The 20,723-nt window shown below is 47.2% G+C and overlaps 2 protein-coding genes across 4 annotated transcripts; both read right to left on the bottom strand.

The window, feature by feature from the left end:
• Positions 1-704: 704 nt before the first annotated feature.
• LOC115610881 (UDP-glucuronosyltransferase 2A1-like) lies at positions 705-15,778 on the bottom strand. 3 transcript variants are annotated; one of them, XM_030492959.1, is made up of 7 exons: positions 14,428-15,778; positions 11,974-12,627; positions 6,523-6,671; positions 5,148-5,279; positions 4,637-4,724; positions 3,665-3,884; positions 705-2,108 (listed from the first exon to the last, which is right to left on the bottom strand). In XM_030492959.1, exons 1-7 carry the CDS (start codon positions 15,161-15,163, stop codon positions 1,829-1,831), a joined length of 2,259 nt encoding a protein of 752 aa, XP_030348819.1. In that variant the 5' UTR covers positions 15,164-15,778; the 3' UTR covers positions 705-1,828. The 3 variants fall into 3 exon arrangements, with proteins under 3 accessions (XP_030348819.1, XP_030348817.1, XP_030348818.1); XM_030492957.1 differs by lacking the exon at positions 11,974-12,627; XM_030492958.1 differs by lacking the exons at positions 11,974-12,627; positions 14,428-15,778 and adding an exon at positions 8,509-9,230.
• LOC115610888 (UDP-glucuronosyltransferase 2C1-like) lies at positions 8,522-10,390 on the bottom strand. Its single transcript, XM_030492980.1, has one exon. The coding sequence runs from the start codon at positions 9,224-9,226 to the stop codon at positions 8,543-8,545; it is 684 nt and encodes a 227-aa protein (XP_030348840.1). The 5' UTR covers positions 9,227-10,390; the 3' UTR covers positions 8,522-8,542.
• Positions 15,779-20,723: the final 4,945 nt, after the last annotated feature.

Raw genomic sequence — 20,723 nt, 5'->3', positions numbered from 1 at the left:
TTCAGGGCCAGGCTGGATGGGACTTTGAACAGTCTGGTCTAGTGTGAGGTGTCCCTGCTACGACAGGGCGGTTGGAACTAGATGATCTTAAGATTCTTTCCAACCTAAACAATTCCATGAATCTCAAGAGAGAGAATTGGGTTTGGTTTGTTTTACCTTTGTTTTTTGAATTCAATGCTAAATAAGCCAAATTTTTCTGAATAAGTTACAGAAAAGAAGCTCCTCTGTAAAGTGACTGCAGAGCACTTTCTCATCCAGCCCTTCCCAGCTATCCTGTTTCCTGTGTCCTTAGTTAGCCCTATGTGACCAGTGTCCTAGTAGTGTGCTAAGAGGCTTGCTGGCCTACTGGCAACCAAACTGACATCTTGGCAAATCTTGGCTAGCAGAAGCTGGGTGATGGGGGCTGTTAGTGATCAAGCGTGGTGGAGCTGTGCCTCGGGATCCAGCTCTACGAACAGTGACAGCAAAACCTTTCAGATCTGCGGCCTGAGTGTTAGGCTGGCCGCTTTCTCTTCCCTATGCATATTTCAGTGTGCGTCTTCCTGCATATGATCCCATCATGACCATAGGAACAGTGTAGCAGAAGTTACCATGAGAAGCACTAGTCTTGTTCTAACCCTTCCTTTAGTTTCAAAGCAATTCACTTGAGCTTTTCTAAATGTTGTAGTATGAAGGGATTTGAGCAGACATTGAAGCCATTCACAATGCTAATAAAGTTAATGCAATGTAGGGAATTTTATTATGTAAACAAATAAGCCATGTTTTCTCAGCCTATTCTATTTGAAAACAATTTTGCAGCATTCAGAATACCACAAATATCAGTTAAAATTGGGAGAGGTTCCTTCTTGAGTAAGCTGGCACAGCAGTGGAATAACCTTGCCTAGAACAGGAGGCCCGAGCTAGCGTAATTTTAGCAGGCTTTCAACAGTAAGTGCACCTTGAACAATTGCAGGAGTGCTGCATTTACTACCACTCTTACCTGAGCCAAGAGCAGCATTATTTTCCCCCCAAATTTCAGGCAAGGCAAGTGACTGTTGCATGTTCCCACATGTAGTGTTACTTTTTTGCAAATTCCATATCTGGAGGTTTTCCTGCATTATGAGTTACCATGGCTCAGAGGCATTTGCAGGACTAAGATGGGCAAGTTCCTGGCAGAGCTGGTTTTCACACTTTCCTGGTATTGCAGTTAGAACAGTGGCCTATGCAGCTGGACTCCAGAGTGAATGGAAAAGAGAAATCATTCCCAGCAAAGTAATTTCTCTGTTGGTTTTGGGACTCTGATCTCCATTCAGTTGCCAAGTAGTCAGTGCATTTGTAAAAATGTGATGATACAGGCTTCGCCAGGCACTTACAGCTCCCAGTTTTTCATGATCTTGGTCATTCAGATGGGTGCTTTTTAGGAGCCCATGATTGTCCGATTTGGAGAGAGCTATTCTGACAGGAGAGGCATTTTGATTGCGAATCATCAAACCTGGGTGTTGTTACAGGAGAGGACAGAGTTACGGTAAGGAGACTAGATGCAGATTAAGGGACCCACAGTACCACAGATGGGAAGGCTGAATTTGTGAAACGTACCAACATGAATTTGAAAAGTTAGAGCAGCAATTACCATTCTATAGACCATGTGTGTGATCAGCTAAAGGGGTCTCAAGGGATAAAGCAGCTATAATTTGATCCTATTTAGGCCAGAAGGAATTTGGTGGTGGTTAAGCAAGTAGCCCTGCCCCACAACAGCTTTTTAGTATGACCCAGTTCAACGGGGTGCTTCATGATAAATGCCTTGCTGAATGGGCCTAGGAGAAGAAAAAGTGCTGGCGGGACAGGATGTTTATTCTTTCTTCCTCTTTACAATCCCTTTGCCACATTTCCTACAGCAAAATACGCAGCATTTGACAAGAATGAAGACAGCAATGGCTGTACAGGTGAACAAGAATGCCAGAACATCCAGGCTGTGGTATTGGTACCAGGTGAGATGGTGAGCAGCTGGTCTCAAGTGCTTTGCTCCTTTGTGACGCATGACGAATTCAACCCAGAAGACAGCTCTGTCCAGAGGCGTAACTGGCTGGTCGTGATGTACCTTTGATAACCTTAGAGCATTTTCTTTATAGCTGAGGAAAAAAGAAGAAACCAGTGAAATTTCTCACTGATTCCTGAAACAACCCATTCAGCACCTGCCAGTCTTGAGGAAGGTAGACAGCCCTGCTTTTACTTTCATCAGTGTTATTCAAAGATATTTGAAACTGGCCCAGTTTACTCTTATCTGCATAAAACTGGATTATGAACAGTAATAGAGAAAGCCAATCTTCTATAAAGAAAAGTTACTCAAAATTATTCCAGATACTCCTTTTAAAAGAGCAGCATGGCAACATTTGCAGCATTTTCTGCTCTGATATAATACAGAGTGCTGGGTTTGGCTGGGATAGAGTTAATTTTCTTCATTGTAGCTGGTATGGGCTATGTGTAGTGATAGGACAAGGGGTAATTGTTTTAAACTGGAAGAGGGTAGATTTGGATTAGATATTAGGAAGAAGTTTTTTACTGTGAGAATGGTGAGGCACTGGAACAGGTTACCCAGAGAAGCTGTGGCTGCCCCATCCCTGGCAGTGTTCAAGGCCAGGTTGGATGGGGCTTTGAGCAACATGCTCTAGTGTGAGGTGTCCCTGCCCATGGCAGGGGGGTTGGAACTACATGATCTTAAGGTCCTTTCCAACCCAAAGCATTCTATGGTTCTATGATTCTACATTTGATTTGTGCTGGAAAGTGTTGATAATTCAGGGATGTTTTCAGTACTGCTGAGCAGCACTTACACAGAGTCAAAGCCTTTTCTGGCTCTCACACCACCCTGCCAGTGAGTAGGCTGGGGGTGCACAAGGAGTTGGGAGGGGACAGAGGCGGAACAGCTGATCCCGACTGACAAAAGGGATATTCCATACCATATGATGTCATGCCCAGCAGTAAAACTAAGGGGGAGGTTGGCGGCGGGGGCAGAGCTGTGTGCACTGGATTTCATGCAGGTCTTTGGATGCCTGGTCGTCATCCAGGTTGTTAGAGATCACCTTCACCATGGCTAATTCCCTCAGATACTGGATACCTGCCTCCATCAATGTTTGTCTATTTTCTTTGGAAATTTGCAGGTTCCTCCTTAAAGGGATACCTGTCCTTCACCCTTGACAAGAGTCACAGCCAAAGACTGAGGACTCCTGGCTTTTTTCTAATCCTTTGTCTATGGTCTTAACCTTAGCAAGGGATTGCAGCTGCCAGGCTTCCTTACCCTCCAATTCCAAACCAATAGGTGCGATGGGTAAGGATATTGGTAACTCGGGGGTAGAAGAAGGAATTGTAGCTACAGACAGAGTAGACATAATACAGCTAAAATTGTCTATGGAGAGAGAGAGAGCAGAAAAATGTCTCAAGAGTTGCTCTGAGTTTTCCAAGAACTATTTTTCTCAAAGGGATCATAAAATGTAGTATGAGGAAAATTAAATTACTGAGCTCTCTGAGAAATGCTGGTGCTCAGAAATGAAAGACAGTTTTCATCTGAAACCCAAACTCCAGCTACTCAGTATTTTTGCTTCTTCTGTGGGAAGAGCCCACAGAATTTCTCACATCAGCAGCCCAAGATTTTAATAACCTCATCCCACTGTGAGGCAAGAACAAAACTCACGTGGAATTGTTAAGGACTGTCTTCAGTGCATCAGCTAAATCCTGCGTCGTCAGTGTGCTGAAATCCAGCGCGACTGCAGCTCCCTTTGCCCTCATGTGAGCAATGTTGTCATGCTGGTCAGCAAACATGGGAATCCCAACCATCGGGATCCCATGGTAGATAGCTTCATAGATCCCATTGGTCCCACCATGAGTAATAAAGGCCTTCGTCAAGGGGTGGCCTGGAACAGGGAAGGAGAGACGTGTAACAGCAGCTGTGGCAGACTGGATTCACTGCGCTGAGAGCACTGCAAATACACAGGCACGTGCACTGCTAGAGAAGGGAGCAGCCCTGACCTCTGGCTCAGCATCAGAGCTTGCACACTCAGCTTTCACACATGCATGTTTATTTTAATGCAGCGTGTGAATCAGCGTGTTCTCCACGCTGCCCCAGAGTTACTTCAGCCCGTCTGCTGTTGTGCAGTTACAGCTTTTACATGGTATCAGGTTCACAACAGCCCCCTGCTGCAGCCTTGCTTAGGTCAAGATTTTGAAGAATGAGCTCTGGAGATTAACTACAGAGGCCAAATGCAGCTCCAGAATACATGCCTACTTTGATATTTACTCATGCCTGCAGGTGTGCTTTAGCCCTTCCAGACAATTGCCCCTGAGCTCCGTAAGAAAGGAGTTTGCTTTAGAGATCCATCTCCATAGCTAAGCTCAAGTTACTGACTTCCTCAGCCACTGCTCTACTTCCTTCACAGCCTGGCTGTATCTTCCATGGTTCTTGTACAGCCACCCATTTTAGCTCAAAAGCAGGCTAGGAAGTTAAGGCTTCAAGAGCCTTAACCTCTGCTGTTTAAGCTATAGAACTAATTGTGGCCACAAGCATTATGTGATTGTTTTGCCTTGAATAAGCCATTTTAGTGGAAAAAACAAAGAAGGAAACAGTTTTTCTAAGGGCACAGTGCGTCCCGGGTAGATTTAGTCTCACCAAGCAAGTCATTTTGGGGTATCCAGTCATAAATCCTGGTGTTGGAGCCAAGAGTTTCTGGTTTTTTTCCTTTGTATCTCCAGAGGACCTTGAACAAAGGAAGAATAAGATAAACGTTCTGCATGTGGCATGCCCTTCTGTATTATTACACGTAATGTAGGGCTTTATCTCCAACCTGTGTACCTTTTCCCAGTAATTCAGATAGCTTTGGCTCCAGATTAGCTCTTTGATTAGTTATTAAGTGCTTATATGAAAATCACGTAGAGAGATTTTTGTATTTTGGCCTATGGATGCACCTCCATGTGATTTGGTTCAGACAAGGGGCAACACCAGAACTCCCCATGTGGTGAATCAGCAGTTTGCCTCTCTGCAGAGCCCAGCTTCCCAACTGTGGCACATCCAGCAGAGATGCAGATAAAAAACAGGCCAGCCCAAACGTAAAAGGCTTGCTGAAAGCAACAGGAGTGACTAAAAGCAAGGCAAGTTGTTTTAGGCTTGAAAGGAAACTCACCTTTTGTGGAATCTGGCTGAGGGCTCTGGCAATGATATTACTTTTTTCATCAGATAGGTTGTAGACCATCGACCCTAGAGAGAACACCACAATGCCATGTTTCCCTGAGCTCTGAACAAATTCTTCCATTTCCTAGGAGATGAAGAACACATATTAAGAGTAATTATGCACTGCAGATTAAAGAGTTTTCTGTGAACAGGGAGCATAACCTTTTTAGCTTATCGAGATGATGGTGATGTATAAGCACCTCTGCCCACACAAGGCCATTACAAAGAGAGATCTGGCCCTGTGCAGAACAGACAGTGTCTCCCCAAGAAGGTGCAGGACAAGTTGAGACATGTGACAAAGCTTTGTCTTTTTGAAAGTGAGTCAAGCAGTTTCAGGACACATTTCTTTCAGAGAGCAAGCAGCAGGAATGGATCCTGGCACTGGTGTGAGAGGGCCATACCCTGTGACACCTTACCTAGCATAAGCATGATTCTGGATTTTCCTGGAACAAGTACTTTGCATTTCATAGCTCTGCAGGAGGACACAGTGCTGAAAACTGACGGGGCTTTTCAGCATCCCCATGAAAGTTTCATTGAGTCACTGTTGTCACTTTGTTAGTCAGCCAGTTCTCTATTTCTTGCAATACAGCACATGGTGCTAAACGGATTTTCTACAAATCAGACCATTAGGTCTTCCTGTTCCTTTTTATAGTTAGTGTCATGTGAAATGGGGCAGTAACATCCAAAAGAGAATGGTTATCCATTTTCCCCAATTCGACCCCAGCTACAGGGGAGCAGGAAGGTTTCTTTTAGTAGACAATTTCCACTGAAAATATCCTACCTCCTCTAAGGCTCCTACAGGAGTGATGATCTAGACCAGGGCTTGTTATGTTGCCATCACTAGTATCTGGGACTTTAGATTTCACCAGAGCATTGCCATTCACAGCAGAGTGTAGGCTGGAAATGCTGAGTATTTTACTTTCTTTAAGATGTCTTAAACTAAGCAACAGTAGAAAAAGTGTTTATCACTCTTTCTGCAAGTCTCGACTCCATTTTGTCTAAAGAACTTGTCCTGTCACAGTGCCTCTTTGCATCAGGTATTTCAGTGTTCTTGTGGGCTGCAAGTCTGTGTCTTACTGTGAGGTAGCACCTATTTTTCCTAAAGCAAACACTGTATTCCCTCCTGCTGGCTTCAGCTATCTTTTTTGAAGACAGCAGGCTGCCATCCCAGCCTTCAGTTTGCACAAGTACGGACAGATTGCTAAACAGCTGCATGCCTCCCATTGGCAGCAGAGCATCTTCGTTAGGAACGAGCTTTCTCAGAACATGCGTTGCACAGTTGATGAGGGAGAGAAACAACCAACCAGTAGCAGAACAAAGTTGGATACCTTTGGTAACGGCTTTGCGGGCTGGCAGTGAAGTCCTCCAACGAACTCGAAGTTGGGCAGGAAAGGACGTGGAAATTCAAAATCCCAGTAGGTCCTGATTAACCATATCTCTGCTTTCCCCATCGTCTCACACAGGGTTGTGGGCCTCCCTATGGAGAAGGTACAAAGGGTTTACAACACGCACAGGAGCGGTCTTGTTTGCTGTAGATTGCGAAAAGGAGCCTTTTCTTTGGGTACTCCCAGTCAGTGTAGTCTATTAAGTCAGGCATGAAATGAAATCATGGACAAATCTAGACCTATCCCTTGTCTTGTCCTGTGCTCAGCCTTGGCATGTTCCCACAGACAAGGCAGTACAATCATTAGAAGTATTTTCAACCTTCAGAATGAACGTAGAGCAGTACAAAAGCAAGTAGGAAACATCTAGTTCCTGTGACAGAGAGTGCAGTTCTGGTACCACTGAAAGTACCCAGCATTCATTACCCGTGATTGTAGTAGAAGCACACTTTGGGGAAGAGAAGAATCACAGAAAATTTAGTTCTAATGAAAAATAAATGAATTACAAAGTGATGATCACCAGCCAGGGAGAAGGAAAGTTCTTTAAGGTCTGTGGCATTTTTCAAATGGTGACTCAGTCAGTGGCTGCTCAGACTACAATAATATTACTAATAATACTACTATTACTATAATAATACTACTACTACAGGTGCAGCTGCCCCCAGTTCTCTTAGGGACTTGGTCAGCTCCTTCTGACACATATTGGGAAAATTCAGCTAAATCCATAGATGTTTTGAATGTCATTTTATGCAAAATCCTGGGGAGAAAAAGGGTTAGAAGTGTTGGTAAATGATTGTCTAAAACCAGCCTAATGCAAGCAGGAATCAAGCAAAATAAGCAGCAAGAAAAATGCGATCTGTAGGGCATCTCCTTATGCTACTTGATCAGCATTATAATTTGCATCAGTAATTTTAAAATGATTTTTTAGGTAAAGAACAATGAGTCAGTTACAAAGTTACTGGACTGAAAGTTAAGCCTGCATTTACAAGTACAGTGATATAAAGTTGTAATTACTTTATGTAATCTTACGTGGTATTAGAAAAAAGCAATCCAGGGAAAAGGGACTAGTTTGCAGAGCACAGAGGTTTTCTTGCAAAACACAGGAAGAGATTGAAGGGCAACAGAATAGATGTGCTTGCTGTTCACTCGTTATCTGCCTAAACACAGATATTCTGTGCAAGATTCAAAGTCCATTGAACAAAAGGTCTCTTTAGTAGACTTTGAATCAAGCCTGAGTTGTACTAGGTTGGAACAAAAATTTCATTGATTTGTCTAGTTTCAGGAGACTATTTCAAAATCAGAATGGTGAATGAAAGGGAAAGGTGACAGTTCTTAGCATTTATTATGGGAGAAAATTAACTCATGCTTAGCATCCTGTACTACACAGGATTCAAGATGATACCTGCAGACGCATGCAATGAGAACAAAGGGTGCTTTTTTGCTCTGCAGTTGTTCAGAGACAGCCAGCGTTCCTAGTTACAACAGGGTTAACTCCATCCCTGTATTGTCAGTGGAGCTGTCTCCAGTGGCTCTCAGTTAGTTAGGGAACAGTTTTGTCCTCCAGCCTTTACCTACTACCATCTTAATTGTAGAAGTGCCAGTCATCAAGATGAAAAGGTAACAACAGTCCTCTGAAAGCGCTAAAATGGGAATACAGCTCACTGCAAGAGCTCACCAGCAGTATCATCATTGGCAAAGATCAGTACTACGTGGTCTAAAGATCCTCAAGAGGAACTAGAGGCAAAACTCTAGTGGTGTCTGTTCGACCAGACAAGACCTAAAAGGGGAAGCACAGCCTCCATGTGACTGAAACAGGATTACGATCTCCGCTGGCCACTGAGAAAGAGTATTTTGAGACAACAGCATCGAGCCACCAAACATTCAAAAGGCACAACCTGTGCTTGAGAAGAAACCATTCAAAAACTGCCTTACCTAAGATGTTACTGTAGTACCCATCCCATTCATCTCACCAGATCTTTGAGAAGAATAAATCCATGTAAAAGAGGTAGTTCTTTAGTCTTTCCGTGAAGGACATCCGATCTGTCATCCCACTTGTGCTAGCAGGCACGTAAGAAGGGGGGGCCGGGAGCCCACCGCACAGCCTCTCTACCACATTCCCATCAGAGAAGCGGAAGCTGTAGACAAAAGGGATTTCTAGAATTTCTGCTACCAGCTCCCCACCTACTGCTAGGGGGTCAGCGATCAGAACATCAAAATTGGCCTGCTTCAGCTTTGCTATCAGTTGAGTGTTCATCACGAAGGTATTACATGTCTGCTTTAACATATCAGTAAAGATCTCCTGGTCCTTTTTCATTCTCCACATGAACTTCCAGGGTGAGAGATTAGGGACCTCATTCATCCAGAAATTGAGGAATTCATCCATGACATCATCCAGTGTCTCCTGGGTGAAGGGGACTTGCAGGACCTCAAAGGTGAAGGGGGAGGAGGTGTCTTGGTAGTCGATGAGCAGATTGCTTGAGGCTACCAGCACAGTCACTTCATGACCCCGGAGAACAAGCTTTTCCAGCAGCACTTTCACATTGATCCAGTGACTTGCATCGGTGGGCCAGACCACAACCTTCCTGCAAAAGCCAGTGCTCCAGCAGCATGCATAGGCCCAGAGCAGCCAGGGGAACCTTGGACCCATCATCTCAGTGATCAATGTACAACTCCAGTCTGACTAAGCCGGAAGGAGATCAGTGCTCCAGTGTGCGAACATTTATGAGCCGGCCAATAAAAGTGACATCCACTTGGTGCCAAGCTTGGCAAGAAGGCGTGCCAGTCATGGGAGGACTGGGCAAGCAGCAAATTCCATTCTGGAACCTCCTGCAGAACCACAACCGATCTTGAAATAACAGCAACTCCTGATTCTACTCACCACAAAGTGTATTTTGCAGCATGTGAGGACTAGAAACGTTTTCCCTGTGTTGTGGTTTAATCTTGATAGGCAGCTAAGCACCACAGAGCCTCTCACTCCCCCACAGTAGGAGGGGAAAAGGAAGGGCAAAAGTTGCAAAACTCATGGTTTGAGATAGAGACTGCTGAATAAACAACAACAACAACAACAAAAAAAAAAAAAACCACCAAACCAAAACAAACCCAAACCCAAGAAAAACAGGTAATTCAGAAAGCGCAATTGCTCACACCAGCCAGCCAATGCCCAGCAAGTCCCTGAGCAGCCCTGGCAAACTCCCCCTTCCACGTCCCAGCTTTTATTGCTGAGCACAACATCACATGCTATAGGGTATCTATCTCTTTGGTCAGCTGTCCTGGCTGTGTCCCTTCCCAACTCCTTGTGCACCCCCAGCTTACTCACTGGGAGGAGCAGTGTGAGAAGCACAAAAAGCCTTGATCTGTGTAAGCACTGCTCAGCAGTAACTAAGCCATCCCTGTGTTACTCGACATACAGCAAGCTACTGTGAAGAAAATTAATTCTATTCCAGACAAAATCAGTATTTCGTTATACCAGGTCTCCAAGGTGAAGACATGCATTCCTGTACCAAGCTGGAGCTCTGGCTAGGGAAAGCACATGGGACTTTTTGACAGCCCCAAGATGAACACCATCCTATCACTTGGCTACAGCCTAGATTTGCTTCTCTGCCCTGTAAGAACCAAGCTACCTGTAGAGCTGATTACAGTTTTTATCTTCTCACTTATTAGGTGCACAATGCCCTGCAGTGATTCACATCCAGCCCACAGGGTGCTCTAGTTCTGTTCTTTCTATAACCAGATGTTGTGGACACACAGCGCTGCCACTGGAAGGACACAGTCTTGGTAGAGATGACTCCAGCATCAGGCCACCCCAGGAGACAAACAGAAGGAGGTAAGGAGCACAGGTTTTGCTCACCTTGCTGCTTATGTGTCCTGTCTTGGGAGAACGCTGCAAACTGGCAGCAGTGTATCCATATATCATGTAGTCCAGGACAGATAGTGCCAAGACAAGATACCTGACTTCTCCTCTTGAGTGTATCCCGCAGGTGTAGTGGAGATGCCTGGTGCTACTGATGCGTTTAGGGAAAAGAACAGGCACCCTCCTAAGCATAGGGTGAATGAGGCTCAGACTAAGCCTAAGCAGGGCCTGAGCACTCCTCCAGGAGCTCAGCACCACCATGTGACCTCCCCTCACTAGACTGACAGTGGAGCAAGCAGTCTTTCATCATGCTTCAACCTCATCACTTGAAAAAGCCTTTAGGTATCTCTAGGAAAGCAGCTAGAATGATAACCCTGAAGAAGATTTTCCAAAGCAAAAGAGAAGGTGCTTGCATACATTACAGGAGCTGAGACATTGCCCCATTTCTGTGGGATGCTTGCCTCTTCCTTTCACACCTCCTTCAGGACTAGATACACTCCAGATCAAAACATGTCCTGGCAGAGAACAGCTAGGCTAACACAGCTAACAAAACAGGAATTGCACATGGAGTATTAAATGCTAAACCCCACATTTAGCAATAAAAAAGACAACACGAAATTCAAGCAGCCCTGAGGCTTACACAACAGGAGATTGGTAAACCATGCTTCTGCCAGCACAAGATTTCCTAGTCTCTGTCAAACATGACAAACAACACATGTAAACACACAGCTAGCTACTCTAGTAGTAGGATGTCGTAACGAATTGGCTCTTGTAGCAGAATTACACCCTACTACTAGCGAAGTATAAAGAAAAACACTTGGAGTCTGATATTGAAATAGCTATTTTATCTGCTGCCCACCTTCAATGCATGTATACTTGCCAGATTTCCTTTTAAGCATTACAATAATCAGAGCAGAAATGTGACAATAATTATGCAACTATTATTTAAAAAAGAAAAAATCTATAAATAAATAAAACTATCTTTTAATATTTTCTTTAGACACTTTCAAAAAAGCAAAGAACTCTCTGCTGAGGGCCTTCTATCACCACAAATTCTATCACTTCTAGCATCTGCTCTCCCAGGCCTTTAAAAGACCAGGGGAGGCCATTATCCCTGATTTTGAGGTAAGCTAGCAAACAAGAAAGATGCTAGAGGAAAAAAGGCAGTATTGTATAGCTTTCCAAACCCATTTTTTATTTCTACTTCAAAAGGTTTGATTCCCTACTAGCGTTTGGTGAGTATATAGTATTACTTCACTGTTCTTACGTGTTTGTCATGATTCATCTGTGAATATGACTAAAGAGCTCTGGTTCAAGTGACCTTAGCACTATCCCTGTATGAACTTACCTGTACTAGTGTAGCAGGTCAGGATTAGCAGGTAACCTTTGTACTTGCCTGGATTGTTTGACTTGACACGGGAATTTTGGAGGACAGAGAGTGAGTTCAGGGCTGTCTTGCTTCTAATTTGTGCCTTAACCTCTCAGCTCTGGATATTTGCTCTTGTATGTACAGCAAATGTAATTTTTGAAATTAAAAGCAGCCTTACCTAGTACATCAGTGTAGTATTGATCCCAGCTTGCCCAGAGAAAGTAATGATACACGAAATCCTGAGCAGCGTAGGCGAAGATGTTTTTTAGCCTTTCCAGGAAGGACATCCTATCTGTTAGGCGGCTTATGATGGCTGGTACGTAGGAAGGAGGTGCTGGGAGTGTCCCACAAAGCCGCTCCACTGTGTTGCCCATGGAGAACCGGATGGTATACACGAAGGGGATACCCAGCTTCTCAGCAATCAGCTCCCCACTGGGTGCCAGTGGGTCTGCCAAGAGGACATCGAAGTTGGACGCCTTCAGTCTCTTCATCAGTGCCTTATTGTTCGGGGCTTCATCGCAAATGATTTTGGTTACCTTCTCCATCTTAGACAGCATTTGAGCCATCTTGTAAACACCTTTCCAGAGGGGTTGCGCTCTCTCCTCGTGAAACCAAAAATAGAAAGCTTCTTGCAGTAAGGTAGCTATCTCCTTTTTGGTGATCGGCACCTCAATCACCTCAAACTGGAAGGGTGAGGACTGTGTGGCGTTGAGGATGAGGAAGCATGAAGGCAGCAGCACGGTCACTTCGTGGCCCCGGACCACAAGCTCCTGGAGTATGGACTCCATGTTCAGCCAGTGGCTGTTGTCAGCCGGCCAGACCAACACCTTCCCTCCAGACCCATAGCCTAACACAGCCAGCAGCCACAGCACTGCCACCTCCTTCCCAGCCATAGCCTGCCCTGTGTGGCAATGCTCCACGGGCAGCAGCAGCACTCCCAGGCTGGGCCGGGTGTGCGTGACACTGCCTTGCTTCAGAGGGCAGGAAGCCAAGGTCGCCGGTGTGAAATCCTCCGTGGATAATGGCATGGTTTACTGGGTTAAACGGCGACAGGGACCAGCTGGCACCATCTGGTGGCAAATAGCTTGCTGGGGCTGGACAATGTGCTTCCCCGGAGGCAGGAGGGAGACCTGTCAGTCCTGAGGGGGAAAGTCCAGCGTGGACTGTGCCCTGTTGGTCATTCTGGCCCTCCTGCCTGTCTAGCTGCAGTCTCTATGTTATTTGTTTGGTAGAAGAGGTGACTTTTTCATTCTTCTGGCTCTTTGCAGCACAGTACCAGCAGCAAAGATGTTCACCCACTGTGTGGCCACCCTTTTGCTTTATAAAGCCAATGAGCATCCATTCACAGTGCCCTTAAGGCAGTGATCCAGGGCTGCAGCTAAAAAGTTGCATCTTAAAGTGGATAAAACTACACAGAAAGTGACTCCAATATCAGAGTGAGACTGCCCTCATGTGAACTTGCCTCTTCCAGCGCATGCATCACAAGGAGAAAAAGCTGGTAGGTGTTGGTGTGGGCCGTCCTGCCTGTCACTAGGTGCCAGCTATGCACTATAAGTTGCATCAGAAAATCTGTTAAACAGTTTTATTTGTGGTCACCCTTCTGATGTGCAATTAAGAAATCCTGTAAGTCCTCTTCACTGTGCTAAGAATTATCAGTACTGGGCTTCTGCGCAGCTCTGTTACACAATGGTTTCCTGTTGTTGTTGTCCAAGGCTTTTGCTACAGCTTCCGTAAAGCAGCCTAAAGCATCCTTTCCAGGATGAAATGAGGGTGGTGGAAGCAGCTGGGCTGTGAGAAGCCAAGCTGAGATACCTTGTCTGCTCTGCATATAACAATAGTTTGGTGTACTTGAGGTGTACAGTCCTGCAGCGTGCAGGCATTTGCAGGCAATTGAACCCTGCGAGGTTTACAACTGCTCTTTGTCATGACCTTAATGAGAGGTTAGTAAAAATGGCATGTTGATCACATGTGATTAATACCTAAATAAACATATTTTTCTACATATTCACTCAAAACAGCCCAGAAGAAAAGCCTGCAGAGACAGACCTGTTGGTTTCACTGTTTGCTTGTAGGTAGAGGCTGTTCTAAGCAAAACTTATTTTCTGCAGAAAGGATTGGTTCTATGTGACCAATGACATAAGTGAAGTCTCTATTCAAAAGCCACAATGGATTTCAGTATTGTTACCAAAGGTGACAGAGTTGGCTTGTAGTTCACCAGCTCCCCTCTACTTGTTATGATACTCTGGATTAGGAAAACAGCTCTGTACCTGGCTGCTGTCTGTGCAGGCAGTTGTTGCAGGGGAGCTCCCTTGCTGAGGGCCCTTTATGCTGGGGAAGTTACTTCAATCTCCACATTAATAATCATTATGGCAAAAGTAAAATCTATCAACGGGGATTACCATTGGTTGCTGTCTAAATGCATGGCATAGCATAGCACAGCACCCTGACAGGGGAGCGGGAGCAGCTGATGGACCCTGGTGGCTCCTTCTCTTTTCCACATAGGCGCATAATGACAAACTACTTGCTGACCTGTCTCAGACCTGAACTTTGCGACCCTGCCAGGTTCCTACCTCTGCAGGTCTTAAGGCAGAAGGCTGTGATGTAATGAGAAGTAAAGCAGCAGAAGGCTTACCTAAGATCTTGCTATAGTAGATGTCCCATTCTCCCCAGTAGCTCTGGAAAATGAAGTCTTGCAGGTGGTAAGACAACATGTTTTTTATCCTCTCACCGAAGGACATGTGGTCGGTGAGCTCGGACAGGGCCGCGGGCGCATAGGATGGTGGTGCTGGGATCCTGCCGCAGTGCCTCTCCATGGTGGAGGCTGGAGAGAAGCGCAGCGAGTACATGAAGGGGATGGCCAGCTTGACAGCCACGAGGTCCCCGCAGAGGGTCACCGGGTCTGACAGCAGCAGGTCATAGCCAGAGCTCTTCAGGTGGGCCATCAGCTCGTGGTTGGTTAGCACCGCATCACACATCAGCCTGTTCATGTGGTGCCAGCTGTTGAACTGTTTCTCCAGCTTCCTGTAAAACTTCCAGAAGGTCAGGGCGGTTGGCCTGTTGTTCACCCACAGTGCCACTCCATCCTCGATTACGTTCTCAATGGTGTCCTTCTTGAAGGGCACATTATAGACCTCAAACTTCTCCATGGCGTCAGCCCTGGGCTGGATGAAGAGGGAAGCGTTGGATACCAGGACAGTAACATTGTGCCCACGGCGAATGAGCTCATCTATAACTATCTTCACGTTCAGCCAGTGGCTGCCTTCTGTTGGCCAGATCAGCACTTTCCCACAGAAGACAGGCCCTAGAAGAGCAGCCTGGAAAAGGAGCAGCTGGAGGTATTTCTTAGAGCCAGTGGCTTTTGTGGCCATGGCAAGGCAAAGGGCTAGGTATCCTGGGAATGTTTCTCTTCCAGCTGGGAGTGCTGCACCTCTGTGTGTGTTTGATGGCTCTTTACCAGCAGTCTTAGCAGAAGCAGGAGTTTGCTGTTGCACAGGTGGGGCCTTTAAAACCCGCGTTTGGTCTCAGGTCTGAAAAGACAGAGAAGAATGTTCGGTGATTCACTTTTCCCTTTCTGCCTCCTATCCTGACAGTTTCCCTCTGAGGCAGCTCCTGTTCCTGGTTAGCAGGGTGGCACAATCCTCGCTGGTGTCAAAGGTCTGCCTTCAAGCTACTCCGTCTGCACAAGATGAATTTAATCCTTTTTTTTTAATATACCTTTTGTAGTTTTTCTGAGGAACCCTTACCATGAAATAAAAGCAAACAACAGGGGATCTCTTCTGTTTAATTACTGTATCATTAAATGATGGCAGATTTACTATAAGTATTAGCAAGTAAGTGGCACTACTGCCAACACTAGAGAAATACTGAGATTTGCCGGAGAAGGTATGATCACGTCTGATTTTAAAATGCCTGTTTTCAATTGCAACAGCCCTGGTATCTGTATACTGTACTGTTTCTATTAATTAAACCTACCGGTACTTAAATATACATTTTTCTCATTCTGAGTTTCCAAGCTTTCTCCACCTTTCTTTCCAGAAGCAGCACAGGGGCTTGCTTAGCTCACAGGCAGCAGTGCTACAGGGAGTGCCTGCCTGAAGATGCTGCTAGACCTGGGGCAAGAGCCCTGGCCAGCACACCACCTGTGATGGGCAAGTTATACCATAGGCATCCTTAGGTGGTGAGGCACGGGAATGGGTTGCCCAAAGAAGTTGTGAATGCTCCATCCCTGCCAGTGTTCAAGGCCAGGTTGGACAGAGCCTTGGGTGACATGCTGTTCCAGGGATCGAAGGATTCTGGGTGGAGAAGGACGTAAGCCACGCACACACACACGCCAAACTGCTAGAAAGTTTATTACAAGCTCCAGGATAGATATAAAATCCAGAGATATCCTGGATATATTTTATATCCAGGATAGATATAAAATCAGCTAGAAAGAGAGATACCTAAAGGCTACCAGAAACTAGATTAGGCACAGATTCTTACCGACCCACACACTCATACAATGACCAAGAGGCCAGCTCCGAGGTGCATAGTGAAGAGATGGGGTGGCAGGCACTGCTTTGGTGGGCGTCCCCGCAGAGGTAGTGTCGACCATAAAAGGTAGTTGGATCCGCTTCCTCCTCGATCTCTCCCGAACCCCGGGCTTTTTATATGCCAAAAGTGCAGACTCACCCTGACGCAAGGGGCCAACCTGTGTCAGGAGGAGTGGCCTTGCTGGCTCTTTTTCCTGCGCACACTCATTCTAACGCAGGGGGCCAGTCTGCACCGGGAGGAGTGGCCTTGCTGGCCCTTTGCCATACACACTCATTCTAGATGATCGGGATGGTCCACCACGGACCAATTCCACAGTGTTAGACCCATCTAACACATACCACCGCGTGGTCCGTGTGTGGACCATCTCTGAGTCAAACTAATCGTCTCCATCTGTGGAGATTTTCCTCCTCCCCTTTCTTCTTCGTTATCACCTCAGTAACCGCTCCAGCAAATAGAGGAAGTTAGAGGAGTATTGGGAGTGGGCTGCCACAGACCAATTCCAATGTGTTAGACCCATCTAACACACATGGTCTAGTGTGAGGTGTCCCTGCCCATGGCAGGGGGGTTGGACCTAGATGATCTTGAGGTCCTTTCCAACCCGAACCATTCTATGATTCTATGATTCTATGATCCCTAAGCCTCCTCAACCCTTCTACAGCTGTGTCCCTGCTGGTAAATAATATGGCTTCCTGGCAGTCATAGAATAGTAAGGGTTGGAAAGGACCTTAAGATCATCTAGTTCCAACCCCCCTGCCATGGGCAGAGACACCTTGCCCTAATCCATGCGGTACAAGGCTCCGTCCAACCTGGCCTTGAACACCACCAGGGATGGAGCACCCACAACCTCCCTGGGCAACCCATTCCAGTGCTTCACCACCCTCACTGTAAAGAACTTCTTCCTTATATCTAATCTAAACTTCCCCTGTTTAAGTTTGAACCCATTACCCCTTGTCCTACCACTACAGTCCCTAAGGAAGAGTCCCTCCCCAGCATCCTCATAGACCCCCTTCAGATACTGGAAGGCTGCTATGAGGTCTCCACACAGCCTTCTCTTCTCCAGGCTGAACAGCCCCAACTCTCTCAGCCTGTCTTCATACGGGAGGTGCTCCAGCCCTCTTATCATCCTCGTGGCCCTCCTCTGGACTCGCTCCAACGGCTCCATGTCCTTTTTATGTTGAGGACACCAGAACTGTACGCGGTACTCCAAGTGAGGTCTCACAAGAGCAGAGTAGACGGGCGGGATCACCTCCTTCGACCTGCTGGTCACGCTTCTTTTGATGCAGCCCAGGATACGGTTGGCTTTCTGGGCTGCAAGCGCACACTGCTGGCTCATGTTGAGCTTCTCGTCAACCAACACCCCCAAGTCCTTCTCTGCAGGGCTGCTCTCAATCTCTTCTCTGCCCAACCTGTAGCAGTGCCTGGGATTGCCCTGACCCAGGTGCAGGACCTTACACTTGGCTTGGTTAAACTTCATAAGGTTGGCATCGGCCCACCTCACAAGTGTGTCAAGGTCCCTCTGGATGGCATCCCTTCCCTCCAGCGTATCAACCGAACCACACAGCTTGGTGTCATCAGAAACTTGCTGAGGGTGCACTCAATCCCACTGTCCATGTCGCCGACAAAGATGTTGAACAGGACCGGTCCCAACACCGATCCCTGAGGGACACCACTTGTTACAGGTTTCCAACTGGACATCGAGCCATTTACCACAACTCTTTGCGTGCGGCCATCCAGCCAGTTTTTTATCCACCGAGTGGTCCATCTATCAAATTGATGTCTCTCCAATTTAGAGACAAGGATGTCATGAGGGACAGTGTCAAACGCTTTGCACAAGCCCAGGTAGATGACGTCAACTGCTCTGCCCCTGTCCATCAGTTCCGTGGCTCCATCATAGAAGGCCACCAGATTGGTCAGGCAGGATTTCCCCTTAGTGAAGCCATGTTGAGCATTTGCTGGTGAAGATGGAGGCAAAGAAGTCATTAAAAACCTCAGCCTTCTCCAAATCCATGGTAGCCAGTTCTCCTGATAGCTTCCGGAGAGGGCCCACGTTGTCCCTAGTCTGTCTTTTATTTGCTACGTATCTATAGAATCCTTTCCTGTTATCTTTTACATCCCTTGCCAAACTTAATTCTAGCTGGGCCTTAGCTTTCCTAACCTGGTCCCTAGCTTCCCGGGCAATGCTCTTATATTCTTCCCAGGCCGCCTGTCCTCGCTTCCACCTTCTATAAGCTTCTTTTTTCCCTCTAAGTTTCCTCAGCAGCTCCTTGTCCATCCATGGAGGTCTCCTGGCCCTCCTGCTGCACTTTCTTCTAGTCGGGATGCAACACTCTTGAGCACGTAGCAGGTGATCCTTGAATATCGACCAGCAGTCTTGGGCCCCCCTGCCCTCTAGGACTGTATCCCGTGAAACCTTACTAAGGAGGTTCCTGAAGAGGCCAAACTCTGCTTTCTTGAAGTCCAGGGCAGTGAGCTTGCTGCATGCTCTTCTCGCTGTCCTGAGGATCTCAAACTCAACCATCTCGTGATCACTAGAGCCAAGGCTGCCCTGGAGCATCACATTTCCAACCAGACCCTCCCTGTTGGTGAGCACGAGGTCAAGCATGGCACCTCTCCTTGTCGGCTCTTCTATTGCTTGAAAGAGGAAGTTGTCTTCCACACAATCGAGGAACCTCCTGGATTGCTTGTGCCGGGCCGTATCGTCCCTCCAACAGATGTCAGGATGGTTGAAGTCCCCCATGAGGACAAGGGCCTGCGAGCGTGAGGCTGCTCCTATCTGTCTGTAGAGCGCTTCATCCACAGAGTCCTCTTGATCAGGCAGCCTGTAACAGATCCCCACCGTAATGTCCCCCATTGCTGTTTTCCCTTTGATCCTGACCCACAAACACTCTGTTACCTCATCACCCGTCCCCAGACAGAGTTCCATACTCTCTAGCCTATCACTGACATAGATAGCAACGCCCCCTCCCCGTCTGCCTGGCCTGTCTTTTCTAAACAGCCTGTAACCTTCCATTCCGACACTCCAGCCATAGGAGCCATCCCACCATGTTTCTGTGATACCAATGACATCATATTCCCGTAGCCTTGCACACATCTCTAATTCCTCTTGCTTGTTCCCCATACTATGGGCATTTGTATAGAGACACCTTAGCCGAGCTCCAAATGCAGCTGACTCAATGGCTGGGGCAGCTGGAACATCTCTACATCACTCCAAGCACTTGTTAGAGGTGCTGGCAACTGACCAGGAGTGTTGGGATGGATCAATGCGCCCCTCCCCCAACACATCTAGTTTAAAGCTTTCTTGACCAGCCTGGCAAGCCTCCTACCAAAACAGCTCTTCCCCTTCTTTGTCAGACCAGCTCCACCAGCCTCCAGTAGATCTGGCCTCCCAAATGGAGCCCCATGTTCTAAATAGCCAAACCCCTGACTATGGCACCACCATTCTAACCATTTATTAACCTGCCAAACGCGCCTAGCTTTTTTAAGGTCCTCCCCTTTTTCCTGGAGAATCGATGAAAAAACTATCTGAGCTCCAGAGCCCCTAACCACCTCTCCCAGGGCTCTGTAGTCCTTCTTAATGTTCTCCAGGCTACTGCTATCTATATCTCTAGCACCCACATGGACCACTAGAAGGGGGTAATAGTCAGCAGGACTACACCTCCCTCGAGACTGGATCAGGCCGGCAGATGGGTGCCTCTGTGCCTTTCAAAGTAGAGTCCCCTACTGCTATGACCCGCCGCTTTTTCCTGGAGGCACCAGTAGTGATCCTCTTTACTGGTGCATCAGCAGGATGCTCATTAGGTGTGGTGGGTGCTTTCTCATTAGCCCCCTGCAGAACTGCGAAGCTGTTCTGGGTGGGGACATCAGATTTAGGAGGAAGCCCCTTGTCGTTAATTGTCCTCTCGTAACTAATTCCCAGCTTCCTGGGTTGCTGCCCTCCTTCTTTCCTATATGAGCAATGCCGGACGTTTGCGGCCCCTGCACAGTTTGGGCCTGGAGCAAGCAGCCCAGCTTCCTCTCAGCTTCCCTGGCATCTTTTAGCTCTCCAACAGCCTCCCGCAGCTCAGCCACCTGCTGCAGGAGGACCTCCACCAGGGCGCACCGAGTGCAGCCCTGTCCATTGTGCACCCTCGCCTCTAGAGACCAGTCGAGGCACTTTCTACACTCCGAGCTCTGCGCCGCAGCCTCCCCTCTCATCGGCTCTGTCTGGGTGCCTACGCTGGCCACCGCCGGGGCAGAGCGCCCACAGCGGGCCCTGGCCCTGAGGCGAATGCTCACCATCCCCCTCGCTGCCCGCGCCAACTGCCGCGCCACGCCCCGTTCCCTCGCGCTCCCTGGGGTGGGTTCTTCCCCACTGAGGGCTGGTGCCGTCACTCCTGGCGCCGCCCCCTGTGAGTC

Source organism: Strigops habroptila, chromosome 7, assembly GCF_004027225.2.
Source record: "Strigops habroptila isolate Jane chromosome 7, bStrHab1.2.pri, whole genome shotgun sequence".
NCBI classification, from domain to species: Eukaryota; Metazoa; Chordata; class Aves; order Psittaciformes; family Psittacidae; genus Strigops; species Strigops habroptila.
This window is presented reverse-complemented; position numbering and strand designations above follow the sequence as displayed.

Coding starts and splice junctions, on each gene's coding strand:
- LOC115610888 (XM_030492980.1), bottom strand. CDS start 9,226: ATGATGGGTCCAAGGTTCCCCTGGCTGCTCTGGGCCTATGCATGCTGC.
- LOC115610881 (XM_030492959.1), bottom strand. CDS start 15,163: ATGGCCACAAAAGCCACTGGCTCTAAGAAATACCTCCAGCTGCTCCTT. Junction 4,725..5,147: donor TCAGCCAGATTCCACAAAAG/GTGAGTTTCCTT, acceptor CCTTTGTTCAAG/GTCCTCTGGAGATACAAAGG. Junction 3,885..4,636: donor ACCCCAAAATGACTTGCTTG/GTGAGACTAAAT, acceptor TCCCTGTTCCAG/GCCACCCCTTGACGAAGGCC.